The 20,982-nt window shown below is 45.4% G+C and overlaps 1 protein-coding gene across 1 annotated transcript in view; it reads left to right on the top strand.

Moving 5' to 3' along the window:
* Positions 1-17,347, top strand: part of LOC139544425 (netrin receptor DCC-like) — a 653,665-nt gene extending 636,318 nt beyond the window's left edge. The window contains exon 29 of the mRNA XM_071351497.1: positions 17,133-17,347. Coding sequence (XP_071207598.1) covers positions 17,133-17,222 — 90 coding nt within the window. The 3' untranslated portion in view covers positions 17,223-17,347. The remainder of the gene's footprint in view (positions 1-17,132) is intronic.
* The last annotated feature ends 3,635 nt before the right edge of the window (positions 17,348-20,982 follow it).

The following is a 20,982-nucleotide window of genomic DNA, read 5'->3' as shown; positions in this document are numbered from 1 at the left end:
GGAACTCTGGAACTCTGGAACTCTTGGAACTCTGGAACTCTTGGAACTCTGGAACTCTTGGAACTCTTGGAACTCTGGAACTCTGGAACTCTTGGAACTCTTGGAACTCTGGAACTCTGGAACTCTTGGAACTCTGGAACTCTTGGAACTCTGGAACTCTGGAACTCTTGGAACTCTTGGAACTCTGGAACTCTTGGAACTCTGGAACTCTTGGAACTCTGGAACTCTGGAACTCTTGGAACTCTGGAACTCTGGAACTCTGGAACTCTTGGAACTCTTGGAACTCTGGAACTCTTGGAACTCTGGAACTCTGGAACTCTTGGAACTCTGGAACTCTTGGAACTCTGGAACTCTGGAACTCTTGGAACTCTTGGAACTCTGGAACTCTTGGAACTCTGGAACTCTGGAACTCTGGAACTCTTGGAACTCTGGAACTCTTGGAACTCTGGAACTCTGGAACTCTTGGAACTCTTGGAACTCTGGAACTCTTGGAACTCTGGAACTCTTGGAACTCTGGAACTCTGGAACTCTGGAACTCTTGGAACTCTGGAACTCTTGGAACTCTGGAACTCTGGAACTCTTGGAACTCTGGAACTCTGGAACTCAGGAACTCTGGAACTCAGGAACTCTGGAACTCTTGGAACTCTGGAACTCTGGAACTCTGGAACTCTGGAACTCTTGGAACTCTGGAACTCTTGGAACTCTGGAACTCTGGAACTCTGGAACTCTTGGAACTCTGGAACTCTTGGAACTCTTGGAACTCTTGGAACTCTGGAACTCTGGAACTCTGGAACTCTTGGAACTCTGGAACTCTTGGAACTCTTGGAACTCTTGGAAGTCTGGAACTCTTGGAACTCTGGAACTCTGGAACTCTTGGAACTCTGGAACTCTGGAACTCTGGAACTCTGGAACTCTTGGAACTCTGGAACTCTGGAACTCAGGAACTCTGGAACTCTGGAACTCTTGGAACTCTGGAACTCTGGAACTCTTGGAACTCTGGAACTCAGGAACTCTGGAACTCTGGAACTCTTGGAACTCTGGAACTCTGGAACTCTGGAACTCTTGGAACTCTGGAACTCTTGGAACTCTGGAACTCTTGGAACTCTGGAACTCTTGGAACTCTGGAACTCTTGGAACTCTGGAACTCTTGGAACTCTGGAACTCTTGGAACTCTTGGAACTCTTGGAACTCTGGAACTCTGGAACTCTTGGAACTCTGGAACTCTTGGAACTCTGGAACTCTTGGAACTCTGGAACTCTTGGAACTCTGGAACTCTTGGAACTCTGGAACTCTGGAACTCTGGAACTCTTGGGACTCTTGGAACTCTTGGAACTCTGGAACTCTTGGAACTCTTGGAACTCTGGAACTCTTGGAACTCTTGGAACTCTTGGAACTCTTGGAACTCTGGAACTCTTGGAACTCAGGAACTCTGGAACTCTTGGAACTCTTGGAACTCTGGAACTCTGGAACTCTTGGAACTCTGGAACTCTTGGAACTCTTGGAACTCTTGGAACTCTTGGAACTCTGGAACTCTTGGAACTCTGGAACTCTTGGAACTCTGGAACTCTGGAACTCTTGGAACTCTTGGAACTCTGGAACTCTGGAACTCTTGGAACTCTGGAACTCTTGGAACTCTGGAACTCTGGAACTCTGGAACTCTTGGAAGTCTGGAACTCTTGGAACTCTGGAACTCTGGAACTCTTGGAACTCTGGAACTCTGGAACTCTGGAACTCTTGGAACTCTGGAACTCTGGAACTCAGGAACTCTGGAACTCTGGAACTCTTGGAACTCTGGAACTCTGGAACTCTTGGAACTCTGGAACTCTTGGAACTCTGGAACTCTTGGAACTCTGGAACTCTGGAACTCTGGAACTCTTGGGACTCTTGGAACTCTTGGAACTCTGGAACTCTTGGAACTCTTGGAACTCTGGAACTCTTGGAACTCTTGGAACTCTTGGAACTCTTGGAACTCTGGAACTCTTGGAACTCAGGAACTCTGGAACTCTTGGAACTCTTGGAACTCTGGAACTCTGGAACTCTTGGAACTCTTGGAACTCTTGGAACTCTTGGAACTCTTGGAACTCTGGAACTCTTGGAACTCTGGAACTCTTGGAACTCTGGAACTCTGGAACTCTTGGAACTCTGGAACTCTGGAACTCTTGGAACTCTGGAACTCTTGGAACTCAGGAACTCTGGAACTCTTGGAACTCTGGAACTCTGGAACTCTTGGAACTCAGGAACTCTGGAACTCTTGGAACTCTGGAACTCTGGAACTCTTGGAACTCTGGAACTCTGGAACTCTTGGAACTCTTGGAACTCTTGGAACTCTGGAACTCTTGGAACTCTTGGAACTCTGGAACTCTTGGAACTCTTGGAACTCTTGGAACTCTGGAACTCTTGGAACTCTTGGAACTCTGGAACTCTTGGAACTCTGGAACTCTGGAACTCTGGAACTCTTGGAACTCTTGGAACTCTTGGAACTCTGGAACTCTGGAACTCTTGGAACTCTTGGAACTCTGGAACTCTTGGAACTCTGGAACTCTGGAACTCTTGGAACTCTTGGAACTCTTGGAACTCTGGAACTCTTGGAACTCTTGGAACTCTTGGAACTCTGGAACTCTTGGAACTCTGGAACTCTGGAACTCTTGGAACTCAGGAACTCTGGAACTCTTGGAACTCTGGAACTCTGGAACTCTTGGAACTCTGGAACTCTGGAACTCTGGAACTCTTGGAACTCTGGAACTCTGGAACTCTTGGAACTCTGGAACTCTTGGAACTCTTGGAACTCTGGAACTCTTGGAACTCTGGAACTCTGGAACTCTGGAACTCTTGGAACTCTTGGAACTCTGGAACTCTTGGAACTCTGGAACTCTTGGAACTCTGGAACTCTTGGAACTCTGGAACTCTTGGAACTCTTGGAACTCTGGAACTCTTGGAACTCTTGGAACTCTTGGAACTCTGGAACTCTTGGAACTCTGGAACTCTGGAACTCTGGAACTCTTGGAACTCTTGGAACTCTTGGAACTCTGGAACTCTTGGAACTCTGGAACTCTTGGAACTCTTGGAACTCTGGAACTCTGGAACTCTTGGAACTCTTGGAACTCTTGGAACTCTTGGAACTCTGGAACTCTGGAACTCTTGGAACTCTGGAACTCTTGGAACTCTGGAACTCTGGAACTCTTGGAACTCTGGAACTCTGGAACTCTTGGAACTCTGGAACTCTGGAACTCTGGAACTCTTGGAACTCTGGAACTCTGGAACTCTGGAACTCTTGGAACTCTTGGAACTCTGGAACTCTTGGAACTCTGGAACTCTGGAACTCAGGAACTCTGGAACTCTTGGAACTCTGGAACTCTGGAACTCTTGGAACTCTGGAACTCTGGAACTCTTGGAACTCTGGAACTCTGGAACTCTTGGAACTCTGGAACTCTTGGAACTCTTGGAACTCTGGAACTCTGGAACTCTGGAACTCTTGGAACTCTGGAACTCTGGAACTCAGGAACTCTTGGAACTCTGGAACTCTTGGAACTCTTGGAACTCTGGAACTCTGGAACTCTGGAACTCTTGGAACTCTTGGAACTCTGGAACTCTGGAACTCTTGGAACTCTGGAACTCTTGGAACTCTGGAACTCTTGGAACTCTGGAACTCTTGGAACTCTGGAACTCTGGAACTCTGGAACTCTTGGAACTCTGGAACTCTTGGAACTCTGGAACTCTTGAACTCTGGAACTCTTGGAACTCTGGAACTCTGGAACTCTGGAACTCTGGAACTCTTGGAACTCTGGAACTCTTGGAACTCTGGAACTCTGGAACTCTTGGAACTCTGGAACTCAGGAACTCTGGAACTCTTGGAACTCTGGAACTCAGGAACTCTTGGAACTCTGGAACTCTTGGAACTCTGGAACTCTGGAACTCTGGAACTCTGGAACTCTTGGAACTCTTGGAACTCTGGAACTCTTGGAACTCTGGAACTCTTGGAACTCTGGAACTCTTGGAACTCTGGAACTCTGGAACTCTGGAACTCTTGGAACTCTGGAACTCTTGGAACTCTGGAACTCTGGAACTCTGGAACTCTTGGAACTCTGGAACTCTGGAACTCTTGGAACTCTTGGAACTCTGGAACTCTTGGAACTCTGGAACTCTGGAACTCTTGGAACTCTGGAACTCAGGAACTCTGGAACTCTTGGAACTCTGGAACTCTGGAACTCTGGAACTCTTGGAACTCTGGAACTCTTGGAACTCTGGAACTCTGGAACTCTTGGAACTCTGGAACTCTTGGAACTCTGGAACTCTGGAACTCTGGAACTCTTGGAACTCTGGAACTCAGGAACTCTTGGAACTCTGGAACTCTTGGAACTCTTGGAACTCTGGAACTCTTGGAACTCTTGGAACTCTGGAACTCTTGGAACTCTGGAACTCTGGAACTCTTGGAACTCTGGAACTCTGGAACTCTTGGAACTCTGGAACTCAGGAACTCTGGAACTCAGGAACTCTGGAACTCTGGAACTCTTGGAACTCTGGAACTCTTGGAACTCTGGAACTCTGGAACTCTTGGAACTCTGGAACTCTGGAACTCTGGAACTCTGGAACTCTTGGAACTCTGGAACTCTGGAACTCTGGAACTCTTGGAACTCTGGAACTCTGGAACTCTTGGAACTCTGGAACTCTTGGAACTCTTGGAACTCTGGAACTCTTGGAACTCTGGAACTCTGGAACTCTGGAACTCTGGAACTCTTGGAACTCTGGAACTCTTGGAACTCTGGAACTCTTGGAACTCTTGGAACTCTGGAACTCTTGGAACTCTTGGAACTCTTGGAACTCTGGAACTCTTGGAACTCTGGAACTCTGGAACTCTGGAACTCTGGAACTCTTGGAACTCTGGAACTCTGGAACTCTGGAACTCTGGAACTCTTGGAACTCTTGGAACTCTGGAACTCTGGAACTCTTGGAACTCTTGGAACTCTTGGAACTCTTGGAACTCTGGAACTCTGGAACTCTTGGAACTCTGGAACTCTTGGAACTCTGGAACTCTTGGAACTCTGGAACTCTTGGAACTCTGGAACTCTGGAACTCTGGAACTCTGGAACTCTGGAACTCTTGGAACTCTGGAACTCTGGAACTCTGGAACTCTGGAACTCTTGGAACTCTGGAACTCTGGAACTCTGGAACTCTTGGAACTCTTGGAACTCTGGAACTCTTGGAACTCTGGAACTCTGGAACTCAGGAACTCTGGAACTCTTGGAACTCTGGAACTCTGGAACTCTTGGAACTCTGGAACTCTGGAACTCTTGGAACTCTGGAACTCTGGAACTCTTGGAACTCTGGAACTCTTGGAACTCTTGGAACTCTGGAACTCTGGAACTCTGGAACTCTTGGAACTCTGGAACTCAGGAACTCTTGGAACTCTTGGAACTCTGGAACTCTGGAACTCTGGAACTCTTGGAACTCTTGGAACTCTGGAACTCTGGAACTCTTGGAACTCTGGAACTCTTGGAACTCTGGAACTCTTGGAACTCTGGAACTCTTGGAACTCTGGAACTCTGGAACTCTTGGAACTCTGGAACTCTTGGAACTCTGGAACTCTTGAACTCTGGAACTCTTGGAACTCTGGAACTCTGGAACTCTGGAACTCTGGAACTCTTGGAACTCTTGGAACTCTGGAACTCTTGGAACTCTGGAACTCTGGAACTCTTGGAACTCTGGAACTCAGGAACTCTGGAACTCTTGGAACTCTGGAACTCAGGAACTCTTGGAACTCTGGAACTCTTGGAACTCTGGAACTCTGGAACTCTGGAACTCTTGGAACTCTTGGAACTCTGGAACTCTTGGAACTCTGGAACTCTTGGAACTCTGGAACTCTTGGAACTCTGGAACTCTGGAACTCTGGAACTCTTGGAACTCTGGAACTCTTGGAACTCTGGAACTCTGGAACTCTGGAACTCTTGGAACTCTGGAACTCTGGAACTCTTGGAACTCTTGGAACTCTGGAACTCTTGGAACTCTGGAACTCTGGAACTCTTGGAACTCTGGAACTCAGGAACTCTGGAACTCTTGGAACTCTGGAACTCTGGAACTCTGGAACTCTTGGAACTCTGGAACTCTTGGAACTCTGGAACTCTGGAACTCTTGGAACTCTGGAACTCTTGGAACTCTGGAACTCTGGAACTCTGGAACTCTTGGAACTCTGGAACTCAGGAACTCTTGGAACTCTGGAACTCTTGGAACTCTTGGAACTCTGGAACTCTTGGAACTCTTGGAACTCTGGAACTCTTGGAACTCTGGAACTCTGGAACTCTTGGAACTCTGGAACTCTGGAACTCTTGGAACTCTGGAACTCAGGAACTCTGGAACTCAGGAACTCTGGAACTCTGGAACTCTTGGAACTCTGGAACTCTTGGAACTCTGGAACTCTGGAACTCTTGGAACTCTGGAACTCTGGAACTCTGGAACTCTTGGAACTCTGGAACTCTGGAACTCTGGAACTCTGGAACTCTTGGAACTCTGGAACTCTGGAACTCTTGGAACTCTGGAACTCTGGAACTCTTGGAACTCTGGAACTCTGGAACTCTGGAACTCTTGGAACTCTGGAACTCTTGGAACTCTGGAACTCTTGGAACTCTGGAACTCTGGAACTCTTGGAACTCTTGGAACTCTTGGAACTCTTGGAACTCTGGAACTCTGGAACTCTTGGAACTCTGGAACTCTTGGAACTCTTGGAACTCTGGAACTCTGGAACTCTTGGAACTCTGGAACTCTGGAACTCTGGAACTCTGGAACTCTTGGAACTCTGGAACTCTGGAACTCTTGGAACTCTGGAACTCTGGAACTCTTGGAACTCTTGGAACTCTGGAACTCTTGGAACTCTGGAACTCTGGAACTCTTGGAACTCTGGAACTCTGGAACTCTTGGAACTCTTGGAACTCTGGAACTCTTGGAACTCTGGAACTCTGGAACTCTTGGAACTCTTGGAACTCTGGAACTCTTGGAACTCTGGAACTCTGGAACTCTGGAACTCTTGGAACTCTGGAACTCTGGAACTCTGGAACTCTTGGAACTCTGGAACTCTGGAACTCTGGAACTCTTGGAACTCTGGAACTCTGGAACTCTGGAACTCTTGGAACTCTGGAACTCTTGGAACTCTGGAACTCTTGGAACTCTGGAACTCTGGAACTCTTGGAACTCTTGGAACTCTGGAACTCTTGGAACTCTGGAACTCTGGAACTCTTGGAACTCTGGAACTCTTGGAACTCTTGGAACTCTGGAACTCTGGAACTCTTGGAACTCTGGAACTCTGGAACTCTTGGAACTCTGGAACTCTTGGAACTCTGGAACTCTTGGAACTCTGGAACTCTGGAACTCTGGAACTCTTGGAACTCTGGAACTCTGGAACTCTTGGAACTCTGGAACTCTGGAACTCTTGGAACTCTGGAACTCTGGAACTCTGGAACTCTGGAACTCTGGAACTCTTGGAACTCTGGAACTCTGGAACTCTGGAACTCTTGGAACTCTGGAACTCTGGAACTCTTGGAACTCTGGAACTCTGGAACTCTTGGAACTCTGGAACTCTGGAACTCTGGAACTCTTGGAACTCTGGAACTCTGGAACTCTTGGAACTCTGGAACTCTGGAACTCTTGGAACTCTGGAACTCTGGAACTCTGGAACTCTTGGAACTCTTGGAACTCTGGAACTCTGGAACTCTGGAACTCTTGGAACTCTGGAACTCTGGAACTCTTGGAACTCTGGAACTCTTGGAACTCTGGAACTCTTGGAACTCTGGAACTCTGGAACTCTGGAACTCTTGGAACTCTGGAACTCTGGAACTCTTGGAACTCTGGAACTCTTGGAACTCTGGAACTCTGGAACTCTTGGAACTCTGGAACTCTGGAACTCTTGGAACTCTGGAACTCTTGGAACTCTTGGAACTCTGGAACTCTTGGAACTCTTGGAACTCTGGAACTCTGGAACTCTGGAACTCTTGGAACTCTGGAACTCTGGAACTCTTGGAACTCTGGAACTCTTGGAACTCTGGAACTCTTGGAACTCTGGAACTCTGGAACTCTGGAACTCTTGGAACTCTGGAACTCTTGGAACTCTGGAACTCTGGGAACTCTGGGAACTCTGGAACTCTGGAACTCTTGGAACTCTTGGAACTCTGGAACTCTGGAACTCTGGAACTCTTGGAACTCTGGAACTCTGGAACTCTTGGAACTCTGGAACTCTGGAACTCTTGGAACTCTGGAACTCTGGAACTCTGGAACTCTTGGAACTCTGGAACTCTTGGAACTCTGGAACTCTTGGAACTCTTGGAACTCTGGAACTCTTGGAACTCTGGAACTCTGGAACTCTGGAACTCTTGGAACTCTGGAACTCTTGGAACTCTGGAACTCTGGAACTCTGGAACTCTTGGAACTCTGGAACTCTGGAACTCTTGGAACTCTTGGAACTCTGGAACTCTGGAACTCTGGAACTCTTGGAACTCTGGAACTCTTGGAACTCTGGAACTCTGGAACTCTGGAACTCTTGGAACTCTTGGAACTCTGGAACTCTTGGAACTCTGGAACTCTTGGAACTCTTGGAACTCTGGAACTCTGGAACTCTGTCATAGATACTTTGTCTTTTATGTCAAAAAAAATTCACATTTCAGCTTTGCCTCGATTGTGTCTCCTTGGTACGAATAAGCAAGACTTATGGAACAAGTATGAGAAAAAAGATTAATTGGAATTCAAACAGCCCCTCCTACACTATCTTTTCGGTTAAATTAATTAGCAAGTCACGTAACATTAGACAAAATGTATTACTACATAAAAGGTAAACGTGAGGAATTTAACAGAATCTGCTAACCTTATACAGAGTTAATGGTAAACTTATATAGAGTTACGATAATAATTATATTTTTTAATATATATTTTTTGTTCATTTGGTCGCTTTTGATTTATATTGGTTAGTTATTTTTGTGAATACACACACACACGCACACGCACACGCACACACACACACCCTGAGGTGGGATGCCCATCAGTTCATTGTCATTATGCACGGCCATTTTGAATTGAATGTATCCAGAAAGATTTCCCATGAGCTCTAGATGAATACCCTTATTTACATGATGTCTGCCATTTACTTTGGCCGTTCTACCTTTCTGCTGTTCCTCCCAGTCCAATTTAGAAAAATCAAGGCTTTATGTCTGCCGTGTTCTGATAGGTAGAGAACAACAGCCAAAACACCATGAAGGGATTATGGGTAGAGAACAACAGCCAAAACACCATGAAGGGATTATGGGTAGAGAACAACAGCCAAAACACCATGAAGGGATTATGGGTAGAGAACAACAGCCAAAACACCATGAAGGGATTATGGGTAGAGAACAACAGCCAAAACACCATGAAGGGATTATGGGTAGAGAACAACAGCCAAAACACCATGAAGGGATTATGGATTGAGAACAACAGCCAAAACACCATGAAGGGATTATGGATAGAGAACAACAGCCAAAACACCAGGAAGGGATTATAGGTAGAGAACAACAGCCAAAACACCATGAAGGGATTATGGGTAGAGAACAACAGCCAAAACACCATGAAGGGATTATGGGTAGAGAACAACAGCCAAAACACCATGAAGGGATTATGGGTAGAGAACAACAGCCAAAACACCATGAAGGGATTATGGGTAGAGAACAACAGCCAAAACACCATGAAGGGATTATGGATAGAGAACAACAGCCAAAACACCATGAAGGGATTATGGGTAGAGAACAACAGCCAAAACACCATGAAGGGATTATGGGTAGAGAACAACAGCCAAAACACCATGAAGGGATTATGGGTAGAGAACAACAGCCAAAACACCATGAAGGGATTATGGGTAGAGAACAACAGCCAAAACACCATGAAGGGATTATGGATTGAGAACAACAGCCAAAACACCATGAAGGGATTATGGATAGAGAACAACAGCCAAAACACCAGGAAGGGATTATAGGTAGAGAACAACAGCCAAAACACCATGAAGGGATTATGGAGAATGTGACAGAAGCAGAGCACTAAGAATTGTTGGACAGAAAAGCACACACACACACACACACACACACACACACACACACACACACACACACACACACACACACACACACACACACACACACACACACACACACACACACACACACACACACACACACACATACTCAGAGTATGAATTGTAAAACACAGAACAGTGCCGGCGAAGAATCATTCCATTAAATATTAATATCTCAATAACAATAACACGGAGAAAGCATCTGTGCCATCATGGATTGGAGTCAGGAGACGCATTAGACAGCCCCGTAACACTTTATAGGACCTGCTAGAGTAATGAGAAAAGCAAGGGGAAGGAAGGGAGGAAGGGGGAGCAACACGCTCTCACAGTCTCACGTCAGAATTAGACGTTCGTCCATGTTTCTCAAATGTCAAATTTTGAAGTTGTTCCAAACGTCACATTTGGAAGTGTTTAAGTTTAAGTTTAATCATTAACTCTCTGACTAATGTAAGGTTAAGGTTTGGGATAGACTTAAGAGGCAGATGCTTACGCCCATTTGCCATCCCAGTCCACAACGCCCTCGCAAAACCAAAACCTACTGTGCGAGGATTGCTGCTGGCTCAAAAGGTCAGCAGCCTGCCATCCATCCCACATATCTTTGTAATTGATCTGGCCTTTTCTCATCAGCCATGAAGTCAGTGGGAGTCTCTCCAAAATAAATAGGTTGGCATCGATCACACACTTTAAATGCTCATCTGTTCTCCCCGCCAAAGCCGCTAAGCCGCCATAGCCGCTAAGCCGCCAAGCACCAAGACGTTTTGGGGTGTGTTTATATTTTTCTCTTTCATCAAAATGTCCGCCTCCACAGCAGAAATGAGAACATTAACCTGGCCTTACATTAGGTCTAAAAGGCTTATTTAAAAAGGGAATGGACCAGTAGCTTACAGCTAGCTGTAAGTTGCTCTGGATAAGAGTGTCCACTAAATTACTAAAATGTAAATAAGCTTATTAGGGAAAATGGATACACACAGAGATACACAGACAGATACCTACATGCACACACACACACACACACACCCACGCGCACGCGCACACACACTCACACTCACACACACACACTCACACGCACACGCACACTCACACACGCACACTCATACGCACACTCACACACTCACACGCACACTCACACACGCACACGCACACTCATACGCACACTCACACACTCACACGCACATGCACTCACACGCACACTCACACGCACACGCACACGCACACACACTCACACTCACACTCACACTCACACTCACACGTACACGCACACACACTCCAATAGTTGTACATCAGTGAGCTGTGTCATCAGGGCTTCATCATCTCGTAATGAGGAAGATGGCTTTTTAATGATGGTCCCCGACCTTATTTGGTCAGGGTCAATCTAGGATTAATTTAGTAAGACGTATTAAGTTGTCTGATTTGACATTGTGGAGCTTATTAACTTGTTAAAAGGGAATGGCAACACTAGGCCATGGTTCCCCAACTGGCGGCACACGGGCCAAATCTGGCACCGCCAGCAATAGTATTTGGCCCCCCAAAGCCCCAAAATGAATTTTTTTCATAAAACAAATTTAAGATGAGATGCAAAAAAACTCTCAAATGCAATGTCCCAAGAAGGAAGTTACCCTAAATAAGGCAAAAGTATTTTTATTTTTTTTACTTCATTCATGAGGAGAGAGAGAATGCAGGAGAAGGTCAACTAATAAAGAAGGCTAAGCGAACCATTCCGTGGTGCCGAAAACGTAAAGCTGCAACTGCAACGCAAATCAATAAGAGGTGGAACAGCGCCTGGTGCTGAAAACGTGTTGCACAGCAAACAGATGGAGAAAATCTACACCAGTCAAGCAATTCATTTAAACAATAATCTTCATTTTAATTAGACTTTAAAAACAACTAGAGGGCTTAATTGTATTATATTCCTCCCCGAGCCTATATATATAATAATATACTATATAAAATACCTTAACTAGGTCTATATAAAATAACTTAACGGGCTGAGGTAGACTATGAGACTTTTAAGAGCATCTTTAACAAGGGAAAATCATATGGCCTAATAGAATTGGGATTGTTTTTATTAGGACTATTTACAATTGCAACTGGACCAAAAATGTAGTATCCTACATAAAACACTAATTTAAAGAACAAAAAAGGCGCGTGTGTCTGAATGTCTGTATCGGAATAGCCTGCTCCTTTAAACGACAGAACAAACAGAAAATACCGTCAGATTGAGACCTAAATATCCCTGGATAAACACTGTCAATAATCTGAGTATTTATTGAATACTGTCATGTAGGCCACTAAGTGACTTACTCAGTGGGGAAAAGTTGCATTTCCCCCTCGGACACGGTGTTGTGGATGCCGCGTGACATGGATGTGATTTTGATGCGGAGACAGTCCTCGATTGACTCGTGTGAAAGCCGGTTCCTGTCGTGGGTCCATATTGCGTTCATAGAGGAAAATGAGGAGTCGCAGGTGTAAGTCGATCCAAAAACATTGTTAGTTCATAAAATGCAAGTTTCTTTATTGCGCTGTATTCCTCTGAGCATGGTCACCCACACAAGGATTCTGCACACCTGAGCACATCCCTGATTGTTGCACGATGTCTGGAATTCAATCAGCTCGGTTTGATTTGCGGCCTCATCCAGCGAGGTTATAGTTTTCTTAGCAAGGGAGGAGTATTCTCCACCTGGGTCGGACTGTGAGAGGATCACGTACAAACACAATGATATCCTTGGGCTGTAGTCTTCAAATCTGATGGAGAAGTTGTCCCCTTCAGCTGCTTGATGAAGTCTTCCATCACCTCTGTGACAACGCTGCGGCCTGGTTTCCTCTTCCTGTCGTTTCTTCTTGTGCAGTAGCCTTCCGGATGACAAGTCCAAATCGAACAACTTAAGCCTCCTAGTAAAGCCCTCAAGTTCTTCCATCATCTGCAAGTCTGTTTTCCCCTCTTCCTTTTAACTGGAGATTTCACCCGTTTAAGTGACCGAATATGTCAGGCAACAAAAAAAAAGCAGTGTTTGTAAACAGTTAAATGTTTTCTGCGTCGGGTTTCTGTCTGGGGTCGGGAGGGGCCACTTTGAAAGTTCCATGCATAATGATGTCTGAGATTGATTTCTTTGCAAAACAGAGACATTTTCTCTCTCGCTATCAAGCTAATTGTTCTGAACAAATGTTGACGTTAAAAAAACGTTGTGTAGGTTACGTAGACCTGTTTTTCCCCACCAATCAACGCACAGAGAAAATAGACAAAAATAATAATTGAATAGAGAGACATTGGTGATTTTATGAGCGTAATCAGATCAAAATGATCACGTTATTGTCACTGAATGTATTACGTACTAATCAGATGTGTTAAAATGTCGTTCAATTAATAGTGCAGACCAATTACTTGTGCTAATATTATATACTAATTATGTTATGTCCCGCTAACTATTAGCTCAGAACAGAAATGGCCTGAGGCTGACTGGCACAGATAGAGAGGGAGAGGAAGCTGTCTGACTGGAGGTAACAGATAGAGAGAGAGAGGAAGCTGTCTGACTGGAGGTCACAGATAGAGAGAGAGAGGAAGCTGTCTGACTGGAGGTCACAGATAGAGAGAGAGAGGAAGCTGTCTGACTGGAGGCCACAGATAGAGAGAGAGAGGAAGCTGTCTGACTGGAGGTCATAGATAGAGAGAGAGAGGAAGCTGTCTGACTAGAGGTCACAGATAGAGAGAGAGAGGAAGCTGTCTGACTGGAGGCCACAGATAGAGAGAGAGAGGAAGCTGTCTGACTGGAGGCCACAGATAGAGAGAGAGAGGAAGCTGTCTGACTGGAGGCCACAGATAGAGAGAGAGAGGAAGCTGTCTGACTGGAGGCCACAGATAGAGAGAGAGAGGAAGCTGTCTGACTGGAGGCCACAGATAGAGAGAGAGAGGAAGCTGTCTGACTGGAGGTCACAGATAGAGAGGAAGCTGTCTGACTGGAGGTCACAGATAGAGAGAGAGAGGAAGCTGTCTGACTGGAGGTCACAGATAGAGAGAGAGAGGAAGCTGTCTGACTGGAGGCCACAGATAGAGAGAGAGAGGAAGCTGTCTGACTGGAGGCCACAGATAGAGAGAGAGAGGAAGCTGTCTGACTGGAGGTCACAGATAGAGAGAGAGAGGAAGCTGTCTGACTGGAGGCCACAGATAGAGAGAGAGAGGAAGCTGTCTGACTGGAGGCCACAGATAGAGAGAGAGAGGAAGCTGTCTGACTGGAGGTCACAGATAGAGAGAGAGAGGAAGCTGTCTGACTGGAGGTCACAGATAGAGAGGAAGCTGTCTGACTGGAGGTCACAGATAGAGAGAGAGAGGAAGCTGTCTGACTGGAGGCCACAGATAGAGAGAGAGAGGAAGCTGTCTGACTGGAGGTCACAGATAGAGAGAGAGAGGAAGCTGTCTGACTGGAGGTCACAGATAGAGAGGAAGCTGTCTGACTGGAGGTCACAGATAGAGAGAGAGAGGAAGCTGTCGGACTGGAGTTCACAGCTAGATCACACCAATATAAAGTACTGTATGTATCACACCAATATAAAGTACTGTATGTATCATACCAATATAAAGTACTGTATGTATCACACCAATATAAAGTACTGTATGTATCATACCAATATAAAGTAATGTATGTATCATCTGTTTTTCCCCATGGAATGGAAACTGTTGGCCCATTTCAAAGGTAGTTTGGTATCAGTTTTTCCTTCAGGCCTACTTTGCTGTTGTTCCCTTAACTAGCGTGTCAAACTCATTCCGTAAAAGGCCGAGTGTTTACGGGTTTTCCCTACACCCTTGTAATTGATTGATAAATTAAGGTCACTAATTAGTAAGAAATTTCCCTCACTTGGTTGTCTAGGTCTTAATTTAAATGTATCTAGACCCAAACTGCTACAGACCTATATCCATCCTGCCCGCCAAGTTAACAAACAGATCACCGACCATTTCGAATCCCACCGTACCTTTTCCGCTATGCAATCTGGTTTCCGAGCTGGTCCTCAGCCACGCTCAAGGTCGTAAACGATATCATAACCGCCATCGATAAGATACAATACTGTGCAGCCGTATTCATCGACCTGGACAAGACTTTCGACTCTGTCAATCACCACATTCTTATTGGCAAACTCAACAGCCTTGGTTTCTCAAATGATTGCCTCGCCTGGTTCACCAACTAATTCTCAGACAGAGTTCAATGTGTCATATCGTAGGACCTGTTGTCCGGACCTCTGGCAGTCTCTATGGGGGTGCCACAGGGTTCAATTCTCGGGCCGACTCTCTTCTCTGTATACATCAATGATGTCGCTCTTGCTGCTGGTGATTCTCTGATCCACCTCTATGCAGATGACACCATTCTGTATTCTTCTGGCCCTTCTTTGGACACTGTGTTAACTAACCTCCAGATGAGCTTCAATGCCATACAACTCTCCTTCCGTGGCCTCCAACTGCTCTTAAATGCAAGTAAAAGTAAATGCATGCTCTTCAACCGATCGCTGCCCACACCTGCCTGCCCGTCTAGCATCACTACTCTGGACGGTTCTGACTTAGAATATGTGGACAACTACAAATACTTAGGTGTCTGGTTAGACTGTAAACTCTCCTTCCAGACTCACATTAAGCATCTTCAATCCAAAATTAAATCTCAAATCGGCTTCCTATTTCGCAACAAAGCATCCTTCACTCATCCTGCCAAACATACATTTACATTTTACATTTTAGTCATTTAGCAGACGCTCTTATCCAGAGAGACTTACAGTAGAGTGCATACATTTTATTACATTTTTTATTTTTATTTTTTTTACATACTGAGACAAGGATATCCCTACCGGCCAAACCCTCCCTAACCCGTACGACGCTATGCCAATTGTGCGTCGCCCCACGGACCTCCCGGTTGCGGCCGGCTGCGACAGAGCCTGGGCGCGAACCCAGCCCAGCCTGGGCGCGAACCCAGAGACTCTGGTGGCGCAGCTAGCACTGCGATGCAGTGCCCTAGACCACTGCGCCACCCGGGAGGTACGGTACCCTCATAAAACTGACTATCCTACCGATCCTTGACTTCGGTGATGTCATTTACAAAATAACCTTCAACACTCTACTCAGCAAATTGGATGCAGTCTATCACAGTGCCATCCGTTTTGTCACCAAAGCCCCATATACTACCCACCACTGCTACCTGTATGCTCTCGTTGGTTGGCCCTCGCTTCATATTCGTCGCCAAACCCACTGGCTCCAGGTCATCTATAAGTCTTTGCTAGGTAAAGCACCGCCTTATCTCAGCTCACTGGTCACCATAACAACACTCACCAGTGTTCCAGCAGGTATATTTCACTGGTCACCCCCAAAAGCCAATTCCTCCTTTAGCTGCATTTCCTTCCAGTTCTCTGCTGTCAATGACTGGAACGAACTGCAAAAATCACTGAAGCTGGAGACCCATATCTCCCGCACTAACTTTAAGCACCAGCTGTCAGAGCAACTCACAGATCACTGCACCTGTACATAGCCCATCTGTAAATAGCCCATCCAACTACCTCATCCCCATATTGTTATTTATTTTATTTTTTTGCTCCTTTGCACCCCAGTATCTCTACTTGCACATTCATCTTCTGCACATCTACCATTCCAGTGTTTAATTGCTATATTGTAATTATTTCGCCACCATGGCCTATTTATTGCCTTACCTTCCTCATCCTACCTCATTTACACACGCTGTATATAGACTTTCTCTATTGTATTATTGACTGTATGTTTGTTTATTCCATGTGTAACTCTGTGTTGTTGTTTGTGTCGCACTGCTTTGCTTTATCTTGGCCAGGTCGCAGTTGTAAATGACTCGCCTACCTGGTTAAATAAAGGTGAAATTAAAATCATTAAAGAAAAGGAAAAATGAAAAACCTGCAGAGCCTCGGTCGTCCGTGGAATGAGTTTGACACCTCTGCTTTAACTGAATATGCTTTAACTGAATAAAAAGCAATACATTTCCCCCTGCAATTATTCTGGACGACGATGACCCTGCTTTGAATTTGTGTGACAGAGGAATTTTGTTTTTTTATCTTCTAGGTTTACGAACAGGACGACTTGAGTGAACAGATGGCAAGCCTAGAGGGACTCATGAAGCAACTCAACGCCATCACTGGCTCTGCCTTTTAACCCCAGCAGCACTGGCAGAGAGTCCCACCCAGACAGTCCGTCAGACCTACAAGACAGCACAGACAGACAGATAGCAGTACCACTAGGAGAAGCACGGTGTCAGGACCACAGAAACAAGGGGCAGGGCACAGAGAGGGGGGGGGGGAGGGCATGGTGCCTGGACCTCAGAAACACAGATACTTCTCAACAAACCCCCTATAATACTGTAACCAACCCCCCTGTCTGTCCTGTCTGTTTCTCTATAACACCCCCCCCAAGGACCTCTGAAAGGGGGACGACGGAGACTCTAAAAAGATAAACGATGAAGAAATTCTATTCCATGTTTCCCACAGTGTTGTTTTCCCTTTATTAAAACGCCCCCTTTTTGAGTTTCCATTGATCGATGTTTTTGTTTTTTTTGTTTTTGTTTCCATGTGCGTTACTGGTGTTTTGGATTGAACTTTGAACTGAAGGCTCAAGTGTTACCGCTGGACCTATAAGATCTAAGAACTGTTTGCTATCTCCAGACATCAATGTTTTTCTGGACCCTCGTTGCCTGGTGATGATGCGAGACGACATGGTATGTCTCGCGGTGGTAGGATCTCACAGTGGTAGGATCTCACGGTGACCACATGCTAACGGACACTGACAAAGTCCTGGACACCGTACACACTCCCCACATTCCTCTCCTTCTCCTCTTTTCCTAAAACAATGACACAGTCAGTGAGCACAGCCGAAAAACATTCCACAGGCTGTGGGAACACTGGTTAGACCTAGTACTGAATCGTCTCTAGACGGACTCTACAGGATCATGGCAGACTCCAGGGGAAAGTTCTCCATATCTCCTTGTTCAGGTCCATCTACAGTATGTTGCTTTTCCTCAACTTACCCTCTGCCCTGGTCATGTTGCTACCCTATCACAACCACAGACAGCTGTTTGGTATTTGCCAAAATGTAGCTTTGAAATCATTAGAACAACATCCCAAACCAGACTTATAATCACTCGTTCCAGTCGAGGTATGGAGGGTCTTGGAACGTATTGGGAATCAAGACGGTATCAAGTGGTATTACAAGGTGGTTGGAAGGCTTTCGTATGAATATATGATATTTACTTTATTGACGATGAGTTTGGTCCCTTTTAAAACGTATCTGTTGACAACCTTATTCACCATCCCAATGGGTTCTTTTTGTTGCTTATTGGTGATGATGATGATGGTGATCTTTAGTTTTTACCAGTTAAGGTTGTCATGAGACAAACACATGTACCTCAGTGTATGTAAGCTTGACTGACTGTGAAGGGCTATCACCCAGGGGTTGTTTTGGATACGATCACCCCAGGTGTTGTTATGGATGCGATCACACCAGGGGTTGTTATGGATACGATCACCCAGGGGTTGTTATGGATACGATCACCCAGGGGTTGTTATGGATACGATCACCCCAGGGGTTGTTATGGATACGATCACCCAGGGGTTGTTATGGATACGATCACCCAGGGGTTGTTATGGATACGATCACCCCAGGGGTTGTTATGGATACGATCACCCAGGGGTTGTTTTGGATACGATCACCCCAGGGGTTGTTATGGATACGATCACCCCAGGGGTTGTTTTGGATACGATCACCCCAGGGGTTGTTATGGATACGATCACCCCAGGGGTTGTTATGGATACGATCACCCAGGGGTTGTTATGGATACGATCACCCCAGGGGTTGTTATGGATACGATCACCCAGGGGTTGTTTTGGATACGATCACCCCAGGGGTTGTTATGGATACAATCACCCCAGGGGTTGTTTTGGTTGCTATCACCCCAGGGGTTGTTATGGATACGATCACCCCAGGGGTTGTTATGGATACGATCACCCAGGGGTTGTTATGGATACGATCACCCCAGGGGTTGTTATGGATACGATCACCCAGGGGTTGTTTTGGATACGATCACCCCAGGGGTTGTTATGGATACGATCACCCCAGGGGTTGTTATGGATACGATCACCCCAGGGGTTGTTTTGGTTGCTATCACCCCAGGGGTTGTTATGGATACGATCACCCCAGGGGTTGTTATGGATACGATCACCCAGGGGTTGTTATGGATACGATCACCCAGGGGTTGTTATGGATACGATCACCCAGGGGTTGTTATGGATACGATCACCCAGGGGTTGTTATGGATACGATCACCCCAGGGGTTGTTATGGATACGATCACCCAGGGGTTGTTTTGGTTGCTATCACCCCAGGGGTTGTTATGGATATGATCACCCCAGGGGTTGTTATGGATACGATCACCCCAGGGGTTGTTATGGATACGATCACCCCAGGGGTTGTTATGGATATGATCACCCAGGGGTTGTTATGGATACGATCACCCAGGGGTTGTTATGGATGCTAATGCAGGGGGGCCATTTATAGATGATAAACGATGCATATGATTTCCAAAATAGTATATATTTTTACATCAGCGGTTCTGTCAAACGCTGCAGTACAACGATTTCTAAGACTTTTCCCGACTTGTGATATTGTTTTACATCAGGGTGCTCCGCATCACTGAGGACAGATACATAACCTTTAGCTTTTTAACAAAACAACGCACCGGGGTGGACATGTACAACGTAATCATTAATCGCCATGGAAATAGGACATCAATATTCTCCTGTTTGACTCTGGTAACCCATGGTAACTGTGCTCCCTTTTATAATTTGCAAGTCTCTATTTCTCTTCTGACGATGGATTGTCCTGGGAAACAAAAAAAGAAAGGAATAGCTACATTGGCATTCTGAACATGTTTAGGATTGACCGGAGGGGGGGGGGGGGGGGGTTGTGAAACACTGAAATCATTACACTGTTTCAAATATCAGGATTCATTATTCAATATTAGAATTCTGACTTGCGCTCTTGGGAAGAAAATGATGACTCCAGAAAAATAATGACGATGCTGAGTGGTATAATGCTCTGGTATTGATGTCAGTGTCAGTGAGAGATTCACGTGGTTTAGCACAGAGGGATAGAAACACATAATGGCTGCCTTCGTTTAACGATTCAGAGATCAGCCTCGACTCATCACAAAACCGTCAAGTGTGCTCATCTTGTACGTAATGCCATTTTTGTTTTTGATTTTTCTTTTATCTGTTTTAAAAGACTTTGTTTTTACTGTTGTTGAGAAAAATCTAGACGTTGTATGTGCCTATACATTTCACCTTTTGTTCTTAGTTTTTGCTCTTTGTTGATCACTTTATTTGTACGGAGATCTGTGTGAAAACGTAAAATGTGCTTTTTTCCCCCCCCCTCTCTCTTTGCCTGGCCCTAAACGCAAGGTAACACATGATCTATGACATTCTATCGACACGGTCTTCTCCTCCGGAAGACAGACAGGCGAACAGAAACGTGGCTCGATATTTTCTTGTGTATTTTTACCATGGAGAGAAAGGATGGCTGCAGCGAGACAACATGAAAATAGAATTGAGTCCCAAACGGCATTCTATTCCCTATGTAGTACACTACATTTGGCTGGAGCCCATAGGAGCCCTGGTCAAAAAGTAGTGCACTATATATAGAACAGGATGCCAGTTGAGATGCAACCCATGCTTTTTTAAATTTGTATTATATTGTACTGTTCCATAGAGCAATTGAAGGACAAATTGCTAGTTAACTCATTGACTTTGTGGTTCAGGGGAACTTTATATGATTACATTTAATATATTATTTACAGCATTACCCTTTTATTTATTTATGAAAAACAATTTCATCATTCAAGGAAAATGTAGTTTAGCTTAAGACAA

Source organism: Salvelinus alpinus, chromosome 18, assembly GCF_045679555.1.
Source record: "Salvelinus alpinus chromosome 18, SLU_Salpinus.1, whole genome shotgun sequence".
NCBI classification, from domain to species: domain Eukaryota; kingdom Metazoa; phylum Chordata; class Actinopteri; order Salmoniformes; family Salmonidae; genus Salvelinus; species Salvelinus alpinus.
Note: the sequence above shows the minus strand (reverse complement) of the source record. Positions and strands in the feature narration are given on the sequence as shown.